At 53.0% G+C, this 26,123-nt stretch overlaps 1 protein-coding gene across 6 annotated transcripts in view; it reads right to left on the reverse strand.

Annotated features, from left to right (window-relative positions):
• ttll5 (tubulin tyrosine ligase-like family, member 5) overlaps positions 1 to 26,123 on the reverse strand; it is a 51,729-nt gene that overhangs the window by 12,414 nt on the left and 13,192 nt on the right. For 3 of the 6 annotated variants that reach the window (XM_023828368.2, XM_023828370.2, XM_023828369.2), the window contains exons 13-30: positions 24,757 to 24,838; positions 23,379 to 23,440; positions 20,645 to 20,736; positions 19,909 to 19,950; positions 18,602 to 18,703; positions 18,412 to 18,503; positions 17,890 to 17,952; positions 17,506 to 17,538; positions 17,213 to 17,400; positions 16,237 to 16,432; positions 15,305 to 15,422; positions 14,712 to 14,858; positions 14,395 to 14,474; positions 14,123 to 14,250; positions 12,642 to 12,968; positions 12,045 to 12,226; positions 7,510 to 7,646; positions 388 to 589 (exon numbers count right to left, since the gene is read on the reverse strand). In XM_023828368.2, the coding sequence (XP_023684136.2) occupies positions 388 to 589; positions 7,510 to 7,646; positions 12,045 to 12,226; positions 12,642 to 12,968; positions 14,123 to 14,250; positions 14,395 to 14,474; positions 14,712 to 14,858; positions 15,305 to 15,422; positions 16,237 to 16,432; positions 17,213 to 17,400; positions 17,506 to 17,538; positions 17,890 to 17,952; positions 18,412 to 18,503; positions 18,602 to 18,703; positions 19,909 to 19,950; positions 20,645 to 20,736; positions 23,379 to 23,440; positions 24,757 to 24,838 (2,273 nt within the window). The remainder of the gene's footprint in view (positions 1 to 387; positions 590 to 7,509; positions 7,647 to 12,044; positions 12,227 to 12,641; positions 12,969 to 14,122; positions 14,251 to 14,394; positions 14,475 to 14,711; positions 14,859 to 15,304; positions 15,423 to 16,236; positions 16,433 to 17,212; positions 17,401 to 17,505; positions 17,539 to 17,889; positions 17,953 to 18,411; positions 18,504 to 18,601; positions 18,704 to 19,908; positions 19,951 to 20,644; positions 20,737 to 23,378; positions 23,441 to 24,756; positions 24,839 to 26,123) is intronic. The other 3 variants (XM_023828372.2, XM_072699260.1, XM_072699259.1) reach the window with 3 other exon arrangements.

The raw sequence follows: 26,123 nt of genomic DNA on the forward strand, positions 1-26,123 counted from the left end.
ACGAAATGCAGGGTCTCATTAGCGCAGGGGTCCGGGGGGGGGGGGGGGAGGCAGGACAATAAAGGAAATGGACAGAGATCAGAAGATTGAAATTCACTCTTGGAACTGATGTTGGTGAGCAAACACCATTCGGCTGCTGGGTCCCTCTGACAAGCACGTGAGGTCGATTTCCGAGGGCCTTCGACACACATCTCCGTTGATGGGTCCGGCAGGCCGAGTGGCGCTGACAGGGAAACGCTCGGGCCATCTTTAGGGGCTGCCATTCAGCAACTGTGTGCTTTTAACAAGAAGCAATGCCGGAAAGGCGACTTGTGCTAACTGAGTGCTTACTAACAAGGAAGGGGCCCAGCTGTCGATGATTTCCGGATTATTCCTGGCGGGACTCACCTGATGCCGGGCGCGGCTCTGCTCCAGCAGCTGCTGGGATTGCGCCTCCTGCTGGCGGAGCTGCTGGATGGCGAACTGCAGCTGGTAGCAGCCCCAGGCACCCTGATGCCGCTGTGTTGGGGGTGGCAGGGGCGGCACCATGGTCCCGGGCTCCAGGCTGCGGGACTCCCCGGTTGGCAGGCTGGCGTCCTCATGCCAAGTCCTGCGGAGACGGAGCCAAAATGTGGCGGAAACGTGTTATTTACACACAGACAGGGAGAAGCAGATGGAAACTTCACATCTTAAAATTCTCTCGGGGGAGGGGGGGGGGGGAGGTCTCTGACAAAGTGACACCTCCACGCTGCACCTCCCTCATTCTTCCTCTTAAATCGGTCCCTTTCTGCTTTTTATGGATAGAAAGCAGCCACTATATTTACATAAAGGCCTGAAAGCAGATGGAATGGGTGCAAAGGAACGTGAGCAGAACAGGAACAGGTGAGGCGATAAATGGGGAGAATGTAAACATTGGGGAGGGGCATCATGGAGAGGCGCCCTCTACCTGTGCAACACCCAGTTTAGGCCGCTGCCGAGGCGGGACCCCCCCCCAAACACACACGCACTGGCTGGCTCTGCCCATCAGTGTTCTGTAAAGGTCTCGCCTCTAAACGTCCAGTGGGATCAGCGGAAACGCCAAACCAGCCCCTCGTGTTCCCTCGTTTGTTTACAAACCTCACTGAGGCAAAAGCAAAAGAGCCCCGGACTGTTTCCCAGGTATAAACTTTACTGCTATAGCTCCCATTTGCAGAGATGAGCAATCAAACAAACTTCGGCGCCTCCTGAGTGCCCAGAGTCTCAGGAGGACGCAGCCGTGCAGGGAACCCTGGCTGAACCTGCGAATTTCAGCTATTTCAGACAGGTTGGGGCCCTGCTGGGAGGCCACAAGCAATCACAGCCGAACGGGGCAGAAAGGAAGTGCTTAAAAATGCTGATACTGCTATGAATTATAATTCCTACCCTGCTGACACCAGAACACAGAAAGGGACTGGGCTTAAACCACGAGCAGACTGTTGTCATTAGTCTGTTCATTTACAAAGATAACTCAAAGCGACATGAGAACCTAACTGATCTGCCGGCCCATTACCTTCCTCGCTTCAGCCTTTCTAAGTCCAAGGAGCAAGATGGACAATACCCAGGATCTGCTGGCTGGGGATGCACAGCCACAGGAAAGGGCGCCAACCCCCCACCCCACACCGGTTCATGGAGAAAGGAATACTTCCCGATAAAAACCGGATTCTCTCTCACTAGAAGCCGGCTCATTGATACCCCTCCCCCCATTTAACTTATTGGGCTGGTCCTGTTGCCCTGGAAATGAGCATCTCTTTAAAAAGACCATGGGGTCAGATTAAAGATGAAGTGGAGGATCGCTGGAAATGCCACCTGCGAGCTGCTGGCCGTCAGGAAAACACGGCCGGGGCGGAAATGGGGCTGTTAACTACGTTCTGGCTTAGAGGAGGGGAACTCGAGGTTAAAAGAGGGGTGGAAGATGAACTCAGAGAGCCCCTGGGGATGCAGTAAGACGCAGGGACATGAGCAGGAGTACTCAAAGGGTTCTACGCTCGCGGAATTGACACACCCATTAGAAGTTGACATGCCCCCCTCCCCCTTCTGTCCCAGCCAATGACACACAGAGCCCTCTTAGGGAACCTCATCATGCATCAAGAAAAAGGTATGGGGAGGGAGGGGGACTAGCATGGCCAGGCCACATTCAGCTCACAGGCGCGAGGCTAATGCGAGGCTAACATGAGGCTAATGCGAGTCTAACATGAGGCTAATGCGAGGCTAATACGTCAACGGTTGGATGGCATGCCCGGCGATCAGCAGCGTCGGTAGGTCTTAAAACCAACACGGTCCGCACTCTAGCATGAGGCTAACACGAGTCAGTGGCTGGATGGGGTGGTCAGCAATGCCCACTGACCTTGAAACCAACACAGGCCGCACGCTGGCGTGAGTCTAGCGCACTAGTGGCTAGATGGGGTACCCGACGGTCAGAAGTGCCTATAAGGCTTAATATCAACACAGGCCACATACTGGCGCAAGGTTAACATGAGGCTAACATGAGGCTAATGTGAAGCTAACAGATCAGCGGCTGGATGGGGCGGCCTGTGGTCAGAAGTGCAGATTGGGCTTAAAATCAAAACGTGTTGCACGCTGGTGTAAGGTTAACATAAGGCTAACGCATCAGCAGCTGTATAGAGTGGCCTGTGGTCAGAAGTGCAGATTGGGCTTAAATTCAACACAGGCCACACGCTCGTGCGAGGTTAACATAAGGCTAACGCATCAGCAGCTGGATGGGGCGGGCGGAAGTCAGCAAGTCCAAAACGGCTTAAAATCAACATAAGTCTCATGCTAGCGCGAGGCTAACGCATAATCTAATCTAACTCACCGTCCCCGCCATCCACCTCCCTTCCCGGGGCCGCAGCGTGGCCGTGACCCCTTACGTGATCCAGCTAATCAGCACAAGGCCTTTCCGGAGAGCACTGCCAAACACTCAGAGACCCCCCCCGCCTCGCCTCCACACCGTGGAAAAGGCCCACGGAGGAAGGGGTTAACTCTGGCCCTTTCCGCGCAGCCCTGTGCGCTCGTTACAGCGGCCCTGTTATCTGGGAATGGAACTTCTCACTCTCCGTCCACAGGGAACGCCGAGCTGCACAGTGTTACATCTGCTATCAATTAAGGTGAATAAAAAAAAATAAAAAAACATTTTATTAAAAGGAGAAGATCAAACAAGGGGGGAAAAAAGCCCAGCCTCACATCCCCTTGCCCACGTGAGCTTCTCAGGGTTTTTTTTCCCTCCAAGGTTTCTGATGGTCTTTGTTCCATCTGCAAATTGATTGATGCTGCTTGTATGAAGCCTTTTATGACCTCAGGCCCCGATTTGCCAATACAGTAATGCCAAAAAAATGCCAGGACCAGGGACACGGTAAGGAATGACCAGGCACACAAAACAGCTTGAGCACATTTCCAGGGATACACACTGCCTGATAGCGTACTGAAATTGACTCTGATGAGTTAAATTATTACCTGCCAAATACCAGCCAATCATTTGCATACAGGCAGCTTTTCTAATGCAGATTTAAAGCCTCGAACGTGGAAATGCCTGCCAAGTCTGGGCGGGTCTCGACCTGACAGCCTCCCGCTCGCCGATTGGCTGAATTCAGCGCAGACGTTCTTTCGCTATTTCCGGTTCCAATTCCCAACTCGGTCTTTTCATCCCGATTTACTGGAAACCGGAACCTGACAGGAGGCAGAGCTACAGCTAAAAACGGAGAATGGATATGATACTTGTGTTTCGGCGTAAAGGGGGCGAGCGGGCGCAAAGGGGGGCTGGCGGTTATTTAAATATTCAGATAAAAGAAAGAGAGGGGCCACATTTAGGTGGCCGGGGACGAGAAAAAGTCTCACAGACCAGTATTACATTTATTACCCAGGCTTGAGTTACCTACCATTGTCTGTTCCAGACCCAGCCATCCGACAATTATGACTTTCCATTACAATAATTCCAAACCGCTCACATTAGAACAAAACTGAAGCGGAACCCAAGTGCTTACGGGAAACTTGGCCTCCACCTGAGCCAAGGACGAAAAAAGACCCAAACCCAGAAACCCAGAAGCGGGCGGGATGGCCGAAACAATCCCATAAGGGTCGGAATATTCCTGCCTCTGTACGGAGTATTAAGGCTTGGAGACAGAAGGCTGACTCCACCAGGATGGGACGTGGACCGCACAGACTGGGGGGGGGGGGGGGGGATGTCACTGAGAGTCGGGAAGCCACGTGTTTCAGGCCGGACTCCCACGCATGTGAGCAGAGGGCCAGGGAGAGGGTTAATTTCCCAAATGTTCCGCCCGGGTTTCATACATCGCCGCCTGCTCGGAGCAGATGATGGGGGTGGGGTGGGGGATCAGTGGGAAGCGTCCCTCAGAGCACGGAGCCAACATACCTGCCGCACCCCCCCTCCTGCACGGGTCTTCAAAGGGCCCGGCTCACTTTGAAGGCCACTGTGCTACGCCCCTGCTGCTTCCTGCGCCTGGCCAGGGCACCTAACCGCTTCAGCATGTTTGGCACGGGCACAGCAGCTGGTGGACTGGGGTGGGGGGCTTAGAGGCAGCCCGTCCCTCTGACCGTTTCATTAGGGGCAATAACACCAGGTTCACAGACACGAATGGTCCCTCGGTCTCCGTGGGAACGGGGAGAAGCAGGCCGTCCATTGGCCAGCTCCACAGAGTCGGGAGGATGAGGGGAACCGGCAGGAAAAGCCATTTACTTTCTGTCTGCGATGTCCCCCTCGGATGCCTGCTCGCACAGACGCTTGGGGGGGGGAGGGGGGCTGAGAGGTGGGACGGCTGCTGGGAGGATTAGCCATTTACCCAGCCGCCTGCTTTCTGCAGGATCTCCACGGCCCCGTGGGTTACCTCCATTCCATCTCCTCGTCTGTAATATACATTTATTTAAAAAATTATATACAAATTTAATAACCCCTCCCACCGTTTCCTTCTGTGGAAATAAAAACATTTTAAAAAGGGAAAAAGCCAGACATTCCATGAATTCCCTGACAGTTCCATACATAAAGGACGTATCACTGTAAAAATAGCGGCTGAGTAGGTTGGGGGGGGGGGTTAACCCTCTGCAGGCACTGGGGTACGACACATAGCCCCCAACCAACAGAGGCACAGGCACCTGCGCTTAGGTGACGCAATGACAGTTATGGGGGGGGGGATATTGATTCAGCATAACAGCACCCGATTTTACATACAAAACAGTCCACAGAGGGCGGGGGCTCTAAACGCGATCCGGTGTCCTTGGAACACGACACAAGCAGTGGGCATGACCCGCGAGCTCTGAGTAAGAGCGGCTGTCGACCCCCCCGGCGCCACAGTCAGTCCCTGCACCCCCCCCACGGAGCTATCGGCTCATTCCACCCACTTACACAGAACCGCAGTTAAAGTGTGACGCTAAAAAAAATTATTAAAAACTTTTCTTTTCAAGGGGTTCTATAAAAAGAACCTTGCAAAACACAGCGGTCCCACAACTTTAAAAAAGGCCACTTTTCAATACATTAACTTTCAGTTTTAGCTTTAAAGATTCTTCAGAGGCCGTAAAACTCACTCTTAAGTTTTATTGACTGTGACCAAATACCCCAAAATGAGCGCCAATGAAATAGTCCAATGTGGATTACGCAGAAACCCCCCCAAGGTTAATTTAGGCACACCGGGTCTTACTCACAGAAAGCCGCCCGCGACTTAAATGAGGCTTTGTCGAGAAGCACTTCGGAGCTCTGTAAAATGGAAAGGCCTTTGTTTCAGGGATACAAAATTCCCTGCCTAAGGGGTGAGAAATAATGGACCTTGGGAAGGGGCGTGGAGGGCCGAGGTTTTAACAAATGGCCTGTCACACAGTCGGAGGACGCACGTGAAGGCGTTCTGCTGGGTCACCGTCGGACTTGGACGGCCAGTTTCGGGCGTCACGCCTAAATAAATATCAGACACATGCTGCTGCCGCTCACTGCGCGCGTCTGACGTGGAGGTGGTGGGACGCGGAGAGGATCCATTTATATTTCAGACAGGAGCGTTAACTCTCCCGGGGTTAGAATCACAAAGGCCGCGGCAGAACATCACAAGCAGGCGGAATATTAAGAGAGACAGTTTGCATGAACACAGACTAAGACGGAGAAGAAGGAGGTGAAGAACCCAAAGACAAAGAAGGTGAATAAGTAGACAAAGACAAAGATGGAGATGAATGAGGAGATGATGGAGGACGGGACAAAAAGAAAAATGCTTTTCTGTGATGTCGGTACCAGGCTGAGACACACTCCAGCCGCCCTCAGTGCAGTGCGGGGGCCATTCCCCTCGCTCGCCCTTCTGGGGGGGTCAGTAATGGAGATCAGTGGGAGATCACGCAGACAACACTGGGGGCATTGTGCTCCACTGGAGGTGAGCCTCGGGACTCCTGTAGTCGCATCATGCCGTCAGAAAGAATCACCACTGAACCACTGTTTCAGAAACGTAACCATGATTAAACACCTTCCAGAACATTCAAGTATCATAACCGCCTCCAATTAAAAGGGAAACAGGCCGCCCTGTTTGTCAGTAAGAGGAGCAATCTGCCCCCACTCCCCCGGACATGGGGCCCCCTCCCACGCCAAGTCGCTGCCAAACAGCTGGGGCCGCCGCTGGCAGGGTGCCGTTCTTTCCTGCGTCCGAACCACAGCCAGCTTTCACACTGATGTTTATCTTCTGCAGTAATGGCTTCTACTCGGAGGCGCCGGCTTCCCATCGCTGCCGCCGACCGGCTGCCACGCGAAGCACGCCGTCACCGGGCAGAAGCCAAGGCCTCCATCTTGATTATTTTTTTCCCCCCTCCGCCGAACGAGACCAGACAGTCCCAATCAGAACCACACCTTACCAGTGTTCAGCACTAAACACGGCAGCTCCAACCCGGAGTGAATGCCCCCCTTAGATAGTGGGCATTAAGCGCCACGAGCGAAGTAGGCACCCCCACCCCCAGAGCTTCTCCCGTCACACGCCCAGCCTGCAGACTGAAAGTGTGTCCGCAGCACAGCACCCCCTGCTGGGGGAGGTGGTGGCTGCAGAGAAACATCGAGCATCACGCAGTTGAAGATCAAGCTAATACCATTAATATTAAGCTCAGGAACAGGACGCGCGTTAGCAACACGCTAACAATGCAGCGTCCCGGCCCCGCCTCCTCGCCCCCCAGGACCAGAGAGCTCTCGCTTAGAAATGTTGCACTACTGCAGCATAGAACTCAATACACAAGAACAAAGAAAAAAAGCACAGAACAAGCACGGCCATGGCTGATTTATCGAAAACAGTCATTTTACATCCTGCATTATCAGCTGCAGTGACGGTATTTAAACACTGAGGCGTTATCATGGTGTAAAAATAAACAATACCCAACACACCATGTTATTCTCTGCATAAATAGATATGCTGTCACATACTCGCTCGTTCCCACACATCACATCACTGTGATGATCATGTTCCTGTGGACAGAGTGAAATTACTGACATCTCCAAAAGGCTCCAAGACATTGGAGCAGCACAGCACTAACACGCAGCCTCCGACTCACCTCCCGGTTCCTGCAGGCCCGGTCTTCAAATGGAGGGCCCGGGGGGGCCGGTGGCTCGCAGCCGTGTCCCGGAGGTCCGCGTTCAGCACGATCGCACCCTTCCGGCAAGCTCCACTGGCCAGGTTGAGGTTTGTCAGCTGTGCAGAGGAGGAAAATCCGCACAAGCCATTAATGCGCCGTCAAAGGTGACCAGCGGCTGTTTCCTGGCCGTTTCTGCTCCACTGAATCCACACGCGGCAATATGGAAACATCCACACGTGTTGACGAGTAACCTGTGAACCTCTGAACGGATCACGCAAAGGTGCTGAGGCGCCCCCCACAGACCCGAACGAGGAACGCAGGTGGCAGACACTTACTGGGGCAGAGATGGCGAGCAGAACAAAGCCCATCTCAGACTGATACATGGACCCCTGAGCCCAAGACTAAATTTAAAGGTATCTGACAAGAGAAATGACAACAGAAGGTGCTGGAAATGTAAGGGCCGTGCAAACACACACACCTGTACTCATATCTTTGTGGGGACCGTCCATTCATTTCTATGGGGAAAACTGTAATCCCAACAATGACGACTTTAACCCCTGTTCCCACAACATCAAAATAACAGGTTTTTAATCACATAGTGGGGACTTTTGGTCTATCAATGTAGTATAAGTAGTCCCCCCCCCCCCACACACACACAAAGATTGCAGGTTCGAATCCCCGACCAGCAAGGCACCACTGAGGTACCCTGAGCAAGGTACCGCCCCCAAGCACTGCTCCCCGGGCGCTGAATTAGCTGCCCCCTGCTATGTCACGAAAGTCACATATGGGTTAAATGCAGAGGACACATTTCGTTGTTGCGCATTGTGTGCTGTGGTGTGTTGACAATGACCACTAATCACCAAATTCTTTATGTACAGATATATGTGTGGCTACTTAATTAACAATTCCTGAATTCCTGAAAGCTTTTGTACTTTTAGTTTTACTTAAAGATATGTTGTTGTTGTTTTTCCCCCCCCAATCCTTCCTGTGTGACAAGTTTCAGCAAGATGTGTAAATTCTCTCTCTCTCTCTCTCTCTCTCTCTCTCCGACACACACACACACACGTTTGTAATTATATGTTTGTGGGGACTCTCCATTCATTTCTAAGGGGAAAAGTCTAACCCCAACATGATGACCTTATTAACCCCTACCCAGCCCTAACCTTAAACATAAGTAACCAAACAAAATACGAGACGTTTGGCATTTTTAGTTTTTTGATTGTATTCACAGTTCTTTGTGGGGATCTGAAAAATGGTCCCCACAACGTTAAAATTACTGGTTTTTATTACGTTGTGGGGAACATTTGGTCCCCCACAATGTCATATAAACATAATCAGCGCACACAGACTAACACGACACACCTCCAGGTATCACGAAAAGGGTCATCCCTCGGCCGGGATAAGGTCAGTGGGAGATCGAGTTAACTCCTCTGTGGCAGCGGGAATGCAAGTTAAATAAACTCAGCCTTCAATAAATGAATAGCTGGAGAAGTCAATGAAAAAAATAAATGATCGCTTACACAATGGCAGAGCATGTAAATTATGGGAAACAGGGTGTCTCTCCCATGAGATAACGACGTGCACTGGGCGTGTGCGAGGGAACACAGCAGTCTAACGGAGGTAATCTCTGTTTCACTACGAAAATGATTGGGTATCCCCACCCCCCACCACTGGCTGCCCCGTCCAGCCCTGTGAGACGACACCCCCTGAGTAAACAGCGCAGCCCCCCCCCCAGAGGACGGATTCCCAGAAGCTTGTCTCCACCCTTCAGTGAAGAGGCTGTCCCTTCCTGCTGTTGCGCAGCAGTCCACAACCAGAACGGGGCAATTAGCGGTGAATCAGTGCCACCCCCCCCGCCCACCCGCACCCACGCCCTTCTCTGCCCTCTCCCACAGCCTGGGTCACCTCAGAAAGCCTCAGGGTGGGGAGGGGAGGATGCACTGTTCCCCCGGACACTGTTCTCGGGAACTGCTATTACACTGGAATTCAGTGGGAATTAATAATTCTGCACGTCGCCACGGTGAGGGGGAGGCAATTAAATACCCCCCCCCGCGTCCATCCACCTCCCAGGTCAGCTCCAATCAGCAAGCCCAAAAGGAACGGCAGTGATCCGGCCATAAAAAAGTGGGGAAACAAAAAAAGGACAGCATACAGAAAACGAGCAAACATGATAAATATTTGTTTATTTTTTGCTGAGCCCAGTTGAAGATGCTGTCCCCCTTTACAAAGCCATCCAAGTGAAGCATTAAACATTTGTATATAGATAAAACAAACATCTCGGAAACACTTTTCTGGTCTGTTTTGAAGAGACACGCTGATGTTTGTTTTTTTCTGGGGCCTAAGCACCATCTGGGACAGGTGAGGGTACAACATAAATCCCAGACAGGGGCTTAAAGGAACGGGGCACCGGCAGATGGACAGCAGGCAGGCAAAGAGGGAGTGAGGCAGGGAGGGACAGCAGAGGGGTTCCGGTCCCTGGTCACGCTCATCATGAGGCACAGCGCAGTGACACGTGGTAAACAGGCGTTAGCCAAAACAAATAGGACGGGCAGGAGGTGTTACCTGAGATTTGTCTCAGGAAACAAATGGGGGGGGGGATTCTTGAAAGTTTTCTTGACTTGATGCAAGAAATATTTGTCCTATGCTGCATGGCACTGCCTCCAGACACCCAATAGCAATTGATGAGCAACTTGAAGATGGATGGATGGATGGATGGAGTGAGCATGTGTAAAGTCAAATGACTATGCAAAAACACTTGGATCCCCTTTCTCTTGATATGAGTTAGCATGTTAAGCTTTTTGAGTCCCCCGTAAGAATTTCGTCCAGATACGAAGTGCTGCATCCTTCAGCCAATCAGAGAAGGCACTGCATCCTTCAGCCAATCAGAGAAGGCCGAGCGTGCCGCCGGTATGACAGTCACCTGACACACCGGGCTTTCGGTTCAGCGGGGCGGCCTGGGAGTCCCATGTTCACCTGGACCCCACCCTTACCTCTACCCCTGCCCCTGAGGGCTACACTCAAAAGGAAGTCCCTGACCTTAAAGCCACACTGTTTACCCAGTAAAGTGTAGGTGGACACAGAGGCCTGCGCTTCTGGGCCTGCTGCTGACACATCCTGGGGCCGCTTGTGGTGGACGAGGGCCAAGCCTCTCTCGCACGGAACCCCTCCGCGGAGCCAGGGATCTTCAACCTGGGTCTGGTCCAAACCCCAAAGGTCAAACCCACAAATTCTTCTTCTCGTATTTATACAAAATATGAAACACTGACAAGGGGGGGGAGGGAGAGCGGGGGGAGGCGGCAGGAAAAGATGGTAAACACCTTTTGTGTGCAACATGGAGGAGGCTGCAAACAAACGTACAGTCTGTGTGGTCCAGTGGCATCGGGGGGGGGGGGGGGGGGCTTCCTTACAGCAAACACAGGGTGGGGGGGCCGTAGCTGTGGGGGGCAGAGCACTCACGCCTCTCCTAGTGGTGCCAGGTTCCCACATTCTTCTATTTATAAGCATCAATTACTAGCGAATATCTGAGTGGCTGTGAAATATCAGCGGGAGGCTCTGGCCCCCGGGGCATCTGATAATGAGACCTCACACGCAGCTGCACCTTCCAGACGCGCCGCTTCAGGGCCCCCCCACGGTCAAAAGGGGGGCGGCGTGGGCGTTACCCTGTGAATCACCATCCAGTGTGTATGGCCCCTTGGGATGAACCTCGCTGCTGGTCACGCCTGGAACATATTGCGTGCTCCAATAGAGCCCCCCCCCCCCCCCACCCATGTGGTGACACTCTCTGCCCCCCCGGGGAGCATGCAACTCTGCCTACGGGGGCACGGTCGACCCCGGAAGAGCCCCGCGGGAACAGAGCTGAACGACATGGCTTTTAAAGGCAGCTCTCTCCGCACCTCGCAAAGGTGTCAGCGGAAAGTTACTCAGCGTGTAATTAAACATGGCATCCCACACACAGAGCAGAGATTCCCGACACTCACAGCAGCCACCGCACCCTCTACTCCCCATGGTGGACTGTCTATGTCTTTCTTACTTTTTAACTCCTAGCTATTTCATCCAAGATACATCTCCATCCATCCATTCATCAGTCTGTCTGTCTGCCCACCTACTTATCGACCTTTCACAGATTGCTCCAGACTTGGGGTGTTTCTCAATGTGTGTACTTGACTGTGCTTGTGTTCTTGTGTATTCGTTTTACTTCATCTTCCATTGCCGAAGACCAGTTCCAATACTCAAGAACAGAAGTACAGAGGACAGCAAAAATCCCCTGATGTCATTCTTGCTCCGCCCCAAATATGAAGAATACATTGGTTGCATCCTCGCCGAACGAGACCAATCCCATGATTCATTGCACCCCAAATTCATTCTTGGGTAGGCAAATTAGCAAGACGAAGTATGATCTTTGCATTCTTGGTATTGAGAATCACCCCTGGTGTTCATTAGGAGATGACTGGCTCCTAAAGGTCAATGTGAAAGGTCATAGCTGAGAGGTCAAAGGTCAGGTAGGGACTACTCACATGCTGGGTGAGCAGACTGATGTGGTTGGAGGCAGCATACTGCCGGCTGGCCTGCTTCTCCACCAGCTTCCGCAGGGCCACCATGATGGCCTGCTGATTGTGCTTGGTGGGGCTTAGGGATGACTCTGTGGCGCCCCCTGCAGAGTCAGGCCTGGGCCTGCAGGGGCTGGCTTTCCGGGATGCTGCAGGGAGACAGTAAAAGGAGCCGGGGGGGCCATGGACTGTTAGTGACTCACAGCCTCTGCGGAGCACCAGAGCCCCGCGATTTGACACGAACTCAACCGTCACGCCAAGCTGCAGGAAGAGATAGGCTGGCTGCTGGCATTGCGTTTACCCTGAAACAAGAGGGCGCCACTACAAACTGAAGGTCTGAGGACTGGTTTGAGAAACACTGTAGTAGAGGGAAGGGTTATAATTTATGTATGGGATCAGAACCCACAACCTTGTTGCTGTACTTGTTGAGCTGCAGGACTGAGAGCCCATGGTGACGCTGCCTGGGGGGTAATGAGGCCTGTTGCTTCATACACATTCCTCTGACTCCCTGCCTGCAGGTCTGACTCAGACCTTATGTTTTGGCTAGTGGGGCAGGGGGGTTACCTGGTCGTGCAGAGATGGGCCGGGACATCCTCTGGCTATAGATCTGCAGAGCGCCGGCCACAGACGAGACTGGCACGTTGGGGGGGGGCGCAAAGCACCGCTGCCCCCGCCTTGGGGGATCCATGCTGGCTGGCGGCGGTTCTTCAGGCCGAGGGTCACAAGTGGGCTGGGGGGGCGCAGGGAGCCGGCAGCGTTGCAGCTGCACGTGGGCGCAGTCCACAACGGCTGGGGACGTTGCAGGGGGCCTGGGGGCCTGGATGCGGGGCTGGGGGGTGGCAGGCCTGGGGGGGTCCTGTGTTGTGGACTCCCCCTTGGAGGCAGGCACATCTGTGGAAGCAGAGGAGCAGGAGATAAAGCCAGAGAGCAGCAATTTAACATCCCCCCCCCCCCCCACACACACACACACACACACAGGGGTTATGGTAAGTCTGTGCCAAAACCTATATGGGAAACCGAAAACATTCGGGACAATTTCAGGCAAGCGGGGGCTGGGGTTGTGGGAGGCCCTGACCTCCAGAGCTTCGAAGGCAGGGACCCACCTTCTGTTTCATCACATGCGAGCACAGCGCCCCCTGGGGGGGGGGGGGGGAGCGGCTGCAGGCCACTCTATTTAATAGCGTCAGTAATAATAACATATGTCACTGGAGCACTTCCCCGGCGCGTCTGCCGCTTCAAGGCTGACTGGGAGTAACCTCAGCCTCAGCCGGGGGCCCGTGGTCTCTGACCACGCCGTACGACCGCAGCCCGGGTGGGGGGGGGGCACAGGTGGTGTCCTATATTTCACATTAAACGTAACGGTAAAGCGCAAGACGTGGCTGTGTGGCAAAACTTACCTGGTCGCCATTTTTTCCACGTTCGATAAATACTAAGACGTCGCAGTAAAGAAATCTAAATACAGGCCGAAAACGCAAACTGCAGCCACGATGTCAATCACCACTGAAGGGCTAAAGCCAGGACATGAGGTGGGTTTCTGTTGCCGTAACTAAAGCCCACAGTCGGGCTTGCACTAAAAAACCAAGGCTTTTCTAGCAAAAGAATCAGCACAGACCATGTGAGCCCCCCCCACCCCCATGGCTCCCTCACACTGGTGTGAAAAACACAAGTCTGAAATCCGGGCTCCCTCAACAGATTTATACCAAAACGTAAAAGTCTGTGGTTTTACAAAGCTAATCTGAGTCATATGAACTGAGAATGATGCCGCCACTCGGTTTGATACGGCTGGTGGGGGTGGGGGTGGGGGGCACGATGTTTGCTTGGTGCCGTTGTGGCAACGGCGGGGAAAGTGCAGCGAGCGGCGTGGACGCCCAGCAGACGGGGGGACACACAGACAGACTGAGACTAGACCAGAGTGACATGCGCTCTCTCCCCCTGCAGGACCCACTGAGGACACACTTCCGGCATGATGAGTTCAGTGAGTAACTGGCAACCGCGGTGGATGTGCGGCAGGGCCTGACATCACGGCGACGGTCCAATCAGCTCACCGATCCGGCTGGGCCTTTCACTGGGATCTGCGTGGCCCCCACTGCTCCCATACCGTGTCCCCAGGAAGACGCTGGCCGACCTGTTCTTCTGAGTATAGAACGTCAGGACCTCCTCCAGATCGCTCTCACTGAGGGAGGGGGTAAATGCAGGGGCTTAGAAAACCCCAGCAAAGGGCTGGGGACTGAGGTAAAGAGCCAGTTTTCTTCAATGGAATGAATGGAGAAGATGCAGGAACTCAATGGCGGGAGGACAGGCAGAGAGAGAAGCTAACCTGGCTTTGGCCACGAACTCCTGGAAGACATCTGGATCGAGCCGGCGCTCCTCCTCTACAGGCTGCATGTGCTCCGTCTCCTGGGAAGAGGGAGAACAAGTGGAGGCCTGAGGTTATCTCCAGCAACGGCCCCAGGGAGGCGGGAGGTCAGCGGATCCCACCGGGGGGGGGGTGCCCAACATCAGCAGGGGCAGAGAATCACACGGACCAGCAAGTAACCTGGCAGCGCTCATTTCCGGTCTGCGATGTCTGCGTTTTAAGAAGCCGGCACAGTTCGGCGAGTATCGGAGCTTTAGGAGAACCGTTGTGGGAGGCACCTTGTCGTAGCGCTGGATGAAGTTGCCCAGCTGCAGCGACAGGAGGCGGCGGCGGTCAGCAGGGGGCAGCCGGGGGCTGGGCAGGGACATCTGCAACTCTGGGCGCAGGTTGCCAGCGGCACGCTTCAGGAAGCGCATCACCAGCTCCTGAGGGGGGACATCGGGTCAAGGTCACCGTGTCACACACCCCGACTAAGAATAGCAGCACAGCTACGCTCCGCACCCCCGCCCTGCCTCTGCCCACCGAGACCACGCCCACTTCCTCGTAAATGCCCCAGGGACGCCCGACAACTTAACAAGAAGCCGCACCTTCACATTCCTACAGGTCTACATTAAACTGTCCCCCTGGTTTAAAAAAAAGAATAAAAAAAAAAAGAGATTTTCCAAATGAAGAACTCGCAATCAGACTGCGTATTTAGAATGCTCACAGCGAGATATTCTGCGGATTCCCCTTCGCCGCGATTCCAGCAGGTAGAGCTCGCCATTCCGACGTGAGGAGAGCCCCATTTCCCATCCAACCTCGCGTGAGCACAGACTTCAAAACCACCCATTAATTATCCCGATTTGGCCGCGATTGGAAGCGAAGCGCTTACCATTTGGTCACGGTCTCTGTCCTGCCAGGCCAAGCCGAGGCGTCCCCTGCATTCCTCCAGCAGCCTGACCTGCACCCGCCGGAGGTAGGAGGAGAAGGTGGTGCGGGCCTGCACTTTGCTGGGGGGGGTGGGGGATGGATTACAGGAGAGAAGGAGGGCAACAGACAGAAGTGACAGTAAGTCACACGTGTTGATCACATAAAGCGAGATCCTGACTTGACCCTGAGCAGCAGTGTGAAAACCGACAGCTACCCCAGGGCCGGCTGCACCCGGGACCGCCAGCAGGGGGAGACACCTCAGACAGGAGTCATGTGTCACATGGCCACACTCTCCCCCCCATGTCCCGAATGTCATTACAATGGAGGGAAAGGATTTGCGCTTTCGGCAAAGGGGTAGAAAGGTGTTTTCAGAAAGAAAGGAAAAGTGTCAAACACAACAATGATACAGTGTGCTGTGATCAGGCCGGCTCCTCCGAAACGCTGGCAAGCGCAGAGGAATGCCTGCAAACTCAGACTTGTCATTATAATTCCCCTTCCAATTAGGATTTCAGATGCGCATTAAGAAAATAACATTGGGGGAAAAAAAACGACAGCAGCCAGGAATCTGTATGTGAGCCTCATTAATGTCGCTGTGGGAAGAGAGCCAGTGTGTGAGGCACCAGGACGAGATGCCACCCGTCCAAGAATCACCATCAGAACAGAGACGGACAGCCGATGTCCCTGATTGGAGGGGCGATTAGGCCACGCCCCTCACTGGACTCTGTGACTATGATGCATGGAGGAGACCTTCTCGTGTGAGGAGGATAAACACACTTCAGCAGTGAAAGTGAAAGGGGGTGGGGGCACCAGCTGGGGCTACCGAATGCCGGGGGGGGCAGCGAAAAGCAGGCCAGCCTGACGAAGGCATGGGGGGGGATTCGGGCTTATGCTGACCTGAGTTCCCAGCCATCCTGCAAGATGTGGAAGAGGCTGATTTTGGAAGTGGGCTGGGGGGGTGTGGGCATGTCGTCACCCGGGCGGGCCGCTCCCCTCCTCCCATCCTCCGTCTCTTCCCCCTCCATCTCCCGGTCCTCTGTGCCGTCCCCCTCGCCATCGCTGATCTCCGGAGTTGGAGCTGTGCATTTTCTGACTGGGGGGGAACATATTTCAGGATCTCAGTCCACATTTGGGGAGGGGGGGGGGCGTGACTTCAAGTTTCATAATCAGGCACGTGAAGCAGGTGCCAAGTTCACACAAAGACGGTCACGAGAAAACAAGCTAAGGGGGCGGATCGGCAGCTTGTCAGTCGGCATGGTAACAGGCCCCCGCATGCCCACCTCCTACCTGCTCGCATCATGATTATCCTCCGCCGCTTACGTGAGCTGCCCAGGTGGTGCACTGAACCCCCCCCCCCCCCCCCACTCAGTGTGCTTTCCTCTGATCATCGCCAGGAAGGGGGGGCTCAAAGGGAAAACCCAACGCCGACTTTTCTCATGTTTACTATGATAGGAATTCATGGCAAATATCATCTGCTGTCCTCCTAGGCGACCAAACAGGCCTCATCATCGTTTGTTCCCTGGCACAGTGTGGGGGGGGGGGGGGGCTAACACATAGTTTGCGTGCTTCAACAATCCCGGCGAGGATTTCACTGTGGGCCGAGGCATCTAGAGCCAAAGGGAGAGGGAGGCCGAGATCTAGTGGGGGGGGGGGGGGGGGGGGTCGGGGGGAGCGATTTTAACCACATGCTCTGACAAAAGCCAAAATCTGGAACAAATACACAGGGCAGGTGCTGAAACTGAGAGCGAAACACTCAGATTTCTGTGGAAAATGGGAAAATAAACCACGCAGTTGCACAGGGTGGCCTCTCTGCGGGATCCCCTGCACTGTCCTGAGCCCCAGGGGCAGAAATCGCACGACCCCCGCCGGGCACCTGCTCTCTCTCTCCCGAGGGCCGAATGCTGGGCGGCCCTCCGTCTCCTCCTCTTCCTCGCCTCCAGGGTGAGCAGTTTCCGTTCATACTGTGCGGCGCGGAAGGCGTGGGCGGCGTCGGCCGCTGCCACATCTCTGCCCGTCCCGCTGCCCGTCCCGCTGCCCGTCCCGCTGCCCGTCCCGCTGCCCCTGGGCGGGGCAACATGCGGTCAGCAACGGCAGCCATAGCGAAGCACCATTTTAAAACCAGGAACGGGATGGAGGGGTGGGGGGGGGGGGGGGGGAGACACCCACCGGGACTTCCAGACCGGCGCCAGCTTCCCGGACCTGCAGAGCGGAGGGAGACAGAACGGGCATTGTGTGTGTGTATGTGTGGGGGGGGGCACGGAGAGCAGCTAACGGAGCTGACGTTGTGCAACACTGACAGCGGGATGAGAGAGGAGCCAAGGCGGCCAGCGGCCCCATGGTGCAGCCCTGTCAACGCAGCCCCTGGGACCCACAAGACGGCCCCTTTATTTCACAACACGAGACCCCCAGAATGTGAGCTCCTCATATACGGGCCCCCCATTCACAGGCAAGGGGCTGTTGCTCAACCGCCGTTTGGGGCCCCCATGTGTACAACACTAAGAGATTAATGTGGCCCTGCAGAGCACCCCTACCCCACAAAGACCCACTTACCTCTCTGGGAACAGTCTGCTAGCCAGCATGTAGTTCATTGACGTCCTGTACTCCAGGTAACCGCTGCAGGGGCGGAAGGAAAATTTTGGGGTTTTAAATTTCGCGCAGAGCCCTCCTGGCGGAGCGGGAAGCGCCCCCTCCTCTGGTGACCCCCGCTGCAGCACCCTGGGAAACCAAGCTCCCAACATAAACACAGCCAAACCGGGCCATAAAGCCCTCCCGGGGACCCCTGAAGGATATGTGCTGGGGGCCGACCCCCACAAGGCACCATGCACGGCCCGCGGTCTCACACAAGCGCCCCCGTGTACAGACACAGAGGTTTTCATTCAAGTGACGACGCTCATGCAGGAAAAGTCACGCCAGGGGCCTTCCCGGTGTGACACAGCAGCCGTTGTTGCATCGCACCTCACCCCCAGGGCAGAGAGCGCCTCCCGCTGGCCGCCATCCTCCTTCCCAACCCACAGACACAGAAACTGAGATCCGGAACCGCCGAGACAGCTGATCCCCCCCAGACCCTCTTACCTATACAGCTCCCAGGTCTCGGCGGTGGGGAAAATCCGGATGAAACCGCCTCTCCTTTCGTGCTCCTCCTTCATCCTCCTCAGCACCTTCAGCTGACAAAGGAAAAACCGGCCCGTGATAATTTGCTTTGTCGCTGTGTGGGGGCGACAGAGAGCCAGGAGGAATGGACAGCCGGCACAAAGGGCGTTACCTCCTCTGTAGTGAGGCCCAGGGTGCTGTCCCCCTCATTGGCCCCTGGCTTGTCCTTCAGGCCATTTGGATCCACCTCATTGGCTGACATGGGTCGCTGTCGCTGGGGAGGAGGTATCAGCACTGGTCACATATTGGTTATCACAGCTATTATAACCAGAAAACAGAATCATAAACAAGGCCACTGGCTCTGCTGTATTTAGGCTCTCTCAGGCCATCTAGAGGATTCCCGCTCCCCAAAGCCATCTCCTCCAGACAAGATCATTTAGCATGCACAGCCTTACACAAGCAGGCCACCCGAAATGGTGTAGGAGGAACCTCAGAGGCAATCATGCAGAACTTTCCAGAAATTTCCCAGAGTCTGAAAACACATCTAGGTGCTTATTTGTGAGGGAAGAGGGTCCCATATTCATGCCTTGAGTTACACCCCCCCAGAGGGCAATGTAACATTTAGTGCCCCCCCCACCCCCTCCACCCAAATGCAGTCTCTTAAATAAATGGCACATTTTATCTCCCTGTTGGTATTCCACGTCTCCCCCCAAAACACGCATTACCATAAATGACTGACGACCTTGGCAAGGAGGCTCGGGTCTCAGCCAAGAGCCAGCACACAGCCCCCCCCCACGCCCCCCCACCTCAGCATTCGCATATAGATCCTGTCATCTAAACAGCCTCTGGATTGTGTTTAATTTGTCTATGGGGCCCGCAGCCAGCGACTGACGGGCTCCTAATTCCACGTAATGATCCCCGCCGGTGCCTCTTAAAGGGCCGGAGAGACAGACGAGATCCCCGCGGGAATCCAATCAGGTCCGCTGACAGCACTCCTTTACCTCCCTCTGTTACCATCTGAGCGAATCCCCCAAACCCGCTGCCCAATGTCAGCCAATCAGATCATAATGTTCCTCCAGCATCTGGTCCAAGTACTAAACTGCCCAATGGAATCATGTCTATTAGTCGAATTGGTTGTGCATTAAAGCCATTTTAATACTTAAGTAGAACAACTTTTAGAATATTTCCATAATTACAGGAACGCCAGCCTAACTAGCAAAGAAAACACTTAAAACTGTTCTTTCACAATTACTGTCCAATCGAAACAGCCCTGAGCCTGAGGACTCCACTGAGCGATTTTTTAAAACCACACTTTCCAAAGGAATAGTCAAAGACTTTCAGTTTCTTACCGGTGACAGAGCATAGCAGCATCGTGAAGCGAGGACAGGAAAAGAGAGCGAGAGAAAAAGGGATGAGGGGAGGGATGAACAGATTAATGGGTCATTTTATGTCCCCAGATGAGTGTGCGGTAAAACTCACCGGTCTGGTGTTTGCAGAGGCTGGCTGTGCTGAGTGTGGGCGCTATGGGAAACACACGTGGGACACGGAGGTGAGACCTAATGAGCACTAACGGGGAACCAGGCCCTCTACAGCATCATCACTGTCAGGGCACCACACGCACACGCGCACGCACACGCGCACGTACACACACACACACACACACACTAGGGCACCACACACAAACACACGTGGGACACGGAGGTGAGACCTAATGAGCACTAACGGGGAACCAGGCCCTCTACAGCATCATCACTCTCAGGGCACCACACGCGCACGCGCACGCACACGCACACGCACACGCACACGCACACGCAAACACACACACACACACAGGGCACCACACACAAACACACACACACACACACACGTTTGTGGGGTTTGTCATTCATTCCTATGGGGAAAAACCCTAATCCTAACAATGACAGCCTTAACCCCTACCCAGCCCTCCCATAAGTAACCAAACGAAATACAAAACTTTTGAAATTTTTTGTTTTTTGATTGCAGTCACAGATTTTTTCCAGCATGTGTCACCTGGCTTCGGCACCGCGACCGCCAGCCGGCCAATAAAAGCGGGTGCCGTCGAATGATATGACCGGGCGCTGTGATTGCATCAGCGCTGGTTCTCCCAACACCGCACTGCGGATCCACAGTACGCGGGGAGCCCCGGAGCACAAGCCATGGAAAGTTTCGGCTTTCCAAGGAACATGGGCCTTACCTGGGCCTTGCGAGCCTGGGACCGTGAGCTCGGGTCTGGTGGGCCGCGTCCGGCTTGGGTCTGGCGTAGCAGCGGATCTTGGCAGACGAAGCCTGGAGGGGAATTTAAAAATGAGATAAAGTTACAACACAGTCATCAGTCACACAGGGGAGCATGTCACACCCTGGGCTGCACGCGACACAGACGGGGGCCACCGGCTGGCGAGTCCTGGGGGGCGGGTAACCTGCCTACCCCCAGGAAGACTGGTATGGAGCCGAGGCCCTGCAAACACCTCTGTCAGGTTACTGACAGCCACGTCAGCCGGGGGGGGATGGGGGAGACGGTTAACAAACTTTAGTAGAAGACTGTGATTATTTAAAGGGCTGGGACATGGCCCAAAGTTGTGGGCTTGTTTGGTGAATAATGGATGGGGTATGTTTTACACGGCGGCGCCCGTCCCCCCCCCCCGGCTGGCGCTAACACGTCCCTCCAAAGATAACTGGCAATTTATGATCTCCCCATTTTGTTTAATGACCGCTTGGGATGGGAATTCAAGCCATATGTTGGTGGGGGGGGGAGGGAGGGGGGCACACTGCCACTCTGATATGTTACAGGGAGAGGGGAGGCCACAGAAAGCCACCCCATTACCGAGACGCTGGCACCAGAAACCACGAGTACCACCCAACGGCCCAATCGGAGCCCCATTCTGAGAGGGGACAGGCGCAAATGGAAGAAATTCTACGAGGAGTGCGAACGGACGTGTGCCGGACCTTTACAGAATGTTCCAGAAACGATTTCTTGATCCCAAATTCAACAGCTCCCATGAAAGCCAAGCAGGATTCGCTCTCCCGGATGTTAAGTCAGGACTATGATAAAATATCGTGGGGGAAGCGGCGAGGACTCAGGCACAGACTTGCGTCCTGTGCGAGAGACTGAAGAGCAGAGCCGACTACCTGAGACTGCAGGAATGACGGGATGTAAATGCACCCCCCTAAACTCTACATTTGTGTTGTGTAAACAGTGTTAATCTCAGCCCAGGGCTCTAGATGTCTGTGTCAGAGCGCGCGCCAAGGAAAGCTCTGCATTCATAAATGAAAGATCCCGTTTCTCCTGCTCCGAACAGAGAAAGTGAGGCTCAGGAATAAAGCCGTCTTTCTGTTGACGATTTCACTCTGTAAGCCATTTAATGAGAGTTAATAATGCCTGTGGTTTCCAATACCATTAGCCAATCGCAAGGCTCTCTAACTAACCTCAACAGACAATGTTTAATAAAAACGGGCGAGTTTGAAGCATAAAATAATGCCCAACTGTCTCCACGGCAAAATCCACAGCGGTGCTGCAAAACAGCCAATTAGCAAGTGTTCTTACGGAGCACAGATTTACAGAGTGGGGTTTCATAAACACGAGACACCCGGCTCAAAAATAAATCCTAGAGAACCTGTCATAGCCCAAGCCCCAGAGACGGGAATGAGGTATGGGGGTCTAAAAATTCCCAAAACCTCGAGAGCGTGGCCCCCGCTCAGGTGAAAACTGGAGAATAATCCTTATGACAAGATGAGGATATTCATGGACGGCCCGTCCAGAGTGTCACATGATGCTTGAGAACTTTCACAGTGCTGTTGCCCCACCCCCCACCCACCACCAGAGTAGTGTGCAAGGGTCCGCTCTCTTTCCAGCTACTTGTCCCATTTACGTCAGACTGACTCTGAGTTCTGTGATTAAGATGACAGGGGCAGAAAGGAATCACAAATCAAAAGGAGGACCTCTTCATTTCACTTAGCCCATGTCAAGCCGGCTTGTCAAGCTATTGGGAGCACAAAGGCATTTATACTTACACAAGGATCACACACCCATAGTAGGCAGGATTGCTGTCAATCACCGATTGGTTTAACCCAGTGTTTCTCAACCCAGTCCTCAAGGACCCCCAGACAGTGCACATTATTCGCTCCCTCCCCACTTCCAGCACATCTGAACCAAACAATGAGATGTTTACAGACGCTCCTTGACGCACATTTAGTAGTCATCAAGCTTTGAATTTTGATCTGCTGCCAGGTTAGTGATATATCGTACGATTAATGCCGGGCGATGGCAGCATCCACACAACCACGCTTCAGTCTCTGTAGCGATCATGTGCAGGAACATCTCATACAGTGTTTATCAACACATCGTACAGTGTTTTTTTCTTTGTGATGTATCATATTGCGTTCACATTCGACTTACAATATTTTCAAATTACGATGGGTTCTTCGGAGCGTAACCCCAACATTAGGCTGTATTTGTTTGTTTTTTTTAATTTATAAGACAAAGCATTTGGAGCAGTGTCTTAGTTACCATGACAGCACTGGGAGCTGGGAGGATGCAAAAATGTGGACTGTCTGGGGCTCCCTGAGTACTGGTTTGAGAAACACTGGTGTAACCCAAGTGTTACTTTACAGATTCCCATTAAGCTAAAACAAGCACTGGAATAGCACATGGTCCCCCCCCCCCACAAAAAAGGCAGCCTTTCCACTTAATTCCTCTTTCAGTCTTCAGATGTACGGTCGCCGGGGCGAGATGGAGGCCAGGCCTCCCTCCAGCCAACACGAGACCAACTTGTTAACAAGTTGTTTGCGGTGGGGACATTCATCTGAGTCTCTGCCATCTGCACACCAGCCGACTTCCAGAAACGCAAAACGAGAACCTCCCCAGAACCTCTACCCCTCCCAAAAGCCGCCCATTAAGCCTGTATTAATCACTCGGAGAGTGCCGAACTCACCCACGAGGGAGAACATGTCAGAAATCATGCTGGCTTTGATCTTCAGGTCCAGTGGAGCATCACTGCGGCCAACAGAGAAGAAGAGATAAAATGTGTTGAGCAATGAGGTCCACGTCAGACCTCCAAAGCAGCGCAGAGCAGAGCAGCGCAGTCTTCCATGACAGGAGGAGACGGGGATAGCAAGATACAAGTAAATATATTCAAAAAACAACTCCATTCAGGTGTCAGGCTGTACACTAGCAAGTGTTAAATTTACCAGCACTAGACATTCAAGACGACATCTTCATAATTTCATAATCTGTTAAAGCTGGTAAAATGTTATGCAACCTTTGTGTCCATCATGTATTTCATTGTTCAGTGAATGATGCAGTTTATTGCTAGTGGCACTGATATCGCTGTTAAAGATTCCAAAGAATGACTGCTAGGTATCAGTTAAGCTGAAAGATACAACAAATGACAGCAGGAAGATGCCCAAAGCACTCGCCCTCATCACCATTCTCACCATTGTCACTGTCACCGTTCACTTTTGTTTGTGTAGGGAAACATGTCCCACAAAACAATAAATACATAATAACAATAAAGTCATTCACAAACCATTTTTAGAAGGGGGGGAGGAACAATTACAACTTAAAAACAAAATACATTTATTAATTCAACTGGCAGTAAACAGCTAATTTGGGGTTGCAAATCTCAAAGCAGCCTTAAACGTTGCGCACCATTAATAAGACATTAATTGCACAATAAACCCTCTTAACGGGGCCATGGACAACCAATTAATTGCATTTTATAAGCCAATCGTAGATTGTTTCCATATTCCGACACATTATAAATGTACGGCTTGTTCTCTTGTTAACAAAGACATTAGTCAATTACGGGGTTAAAATGAACACAACTGTCACATTATACTTGGGGCCTTTAGTGAGCTGGAATGTCAGCGAAACTAAATGTTGTTTTTCAAGTGGATACCAGCCTGAGTGCTTAAGTCCAGCTGAGCAGCTTTTATTGGTCTAATGAAGTGAAAATCCCGAAACTCCCATTTCCTTACGTGCAATATTCCCAGGTCTATTTATAGAACTAACCAGATATTGTTTATGAGTCTTTAGGCAGAGCCGGGTTTCCTAAAAACAGTGTTTGACTCATTCCTGCTTTCCTTAAGACCAAAACCTCCTGGTTTTGCACTGTTTGAAGAAATGGGCAAACAAATTTACAGCCTTTGACATCATCCCTTGCTCCGGTTGCCAAGGAAGCATAAGGAATCGACATCTACTCACGGGTCGCGAGTCAGAGCCGATGGAAACCCAAAGAAACGGCCCTACAAGCCACAGAGAGCGACTGTATCATTAATGGAGGGACAACAAGGGAAGTATCGTTGACTCACCAGGCCAAAGATGGGGACAGGTTGACCTCCAGAAGCCAAGGTTTCAGGTTCGAATCGATGAGGACATCAAAGCCGTAGAGTTCTGCAGGGGGCGGGGGGGGGGGGCAGAAGAAAAAGCCCTGAGTCAAAAAACCACAACACACAGGGTGTGTGCTGCTAGGATCTCCGGGGAAAACCGAGGCAATGGGACGACTGGCGGCAGACAGGGCTGGGGTCTCGCTGTAATCGCTCTGATTTGGGGGATTTGGGGGGCGGGGGTGTAGAGAAGCCATCCAAGGAAGAATTGTCAAGAATCTGTCTGAAGCGAATAAATCATTGGGGGGCGGGGGGGACACTCAAAGTTGACGCGAGATGTGGGATCCATCAAATTCTGCTACTGATTACCAGTCCATTAGGACCCGAATGCTGGCTGTAAGATCAGAGGAGTATGCATGGAGAGCGGCTTCTGATAACGCCCATTCTGCTTTACCGCACGCCGTTACACTTTGGCGTTTCGGCGCATTTATTTGCCAACATAGATTACCATCACTGCTTGTCCAGGGGACATTGGATGGGATCACAAACACTCCATTCGGAAACAAAAGCAAACAAACATCTTCAAGCCATTTCTGACATTAGTTAGAGTCCTTACCTTTGTATCAAGGACATTTTCAGCATTGCTGGTCACTTACACACCCTTTAAACCATTTTGACTTAAATAAAAAAATACTGGTAGTGAAGTTCAATAAACAATGTGGGCCAATCAGTCCATTTACTCATGGCTGTTGGCTCAATTGCTTACCTTCCATCCTAAGATCAATTTAGTGTCTATTGCTCACACGCATGAATGAGGTGGTGTGCTCATTCGACGCCTTAGGAAGGGCTGGTGACATGGGACCCCCCCCAGGGATACCGTGATGGGGGGCTGCTTGTCTGCGTGACAGGGCACGTGCCCAGAAACAGCGGCCCTCAGTACCCAGCGAACACAGTCCGCTTGTTTAGCCGCCACATACGCGCGCGGATCGTAAAAACAGCCTCGCCTTGCTGGCGATTTACGGAAACCAAGCCAGTAACAGTGACAGGCCTATGTCTCAAACACTCCCCCCCCCCCAAAGCCCAATTAAACTATCAGGGAGAATGAGAAGGGCCCCCCTGCCTTGAAAACAAATGAAACAGCCAGGCCAGGTCTCCAGAACTTGGAGGAGATCCAGATTAGCCAGATCTATGACAGAAAACTCATTGTGTGCCAATGGCCGTGTGTAGCCCGGGGGGGGGGAGGGTCCTTAACCCAGCAGGACTGTATTGAGTTTCCAAGAATAAGTGCAACAATGACAGCTCCTCTGTATAGAAAGAACACAATGTCACCACGACGTCACGAGTCCTGCAGG

This window comes from Paramormyrops kingsleyae, chromosome 14, assembly GCF_048594095.1.
Source record: "Paramormyrops kingsleyae isolate MSU_618 chromosome 14, PKINGS_0.4, whole genome shotgun sequence".
Classification (NCBI taxonomy): Eukaryota; Metazoa; Chordata; class Actinopteri; order Osteoglossiformes; family Mormyridae; genus Paramormyrops; species Paramormyrops kingsleyae.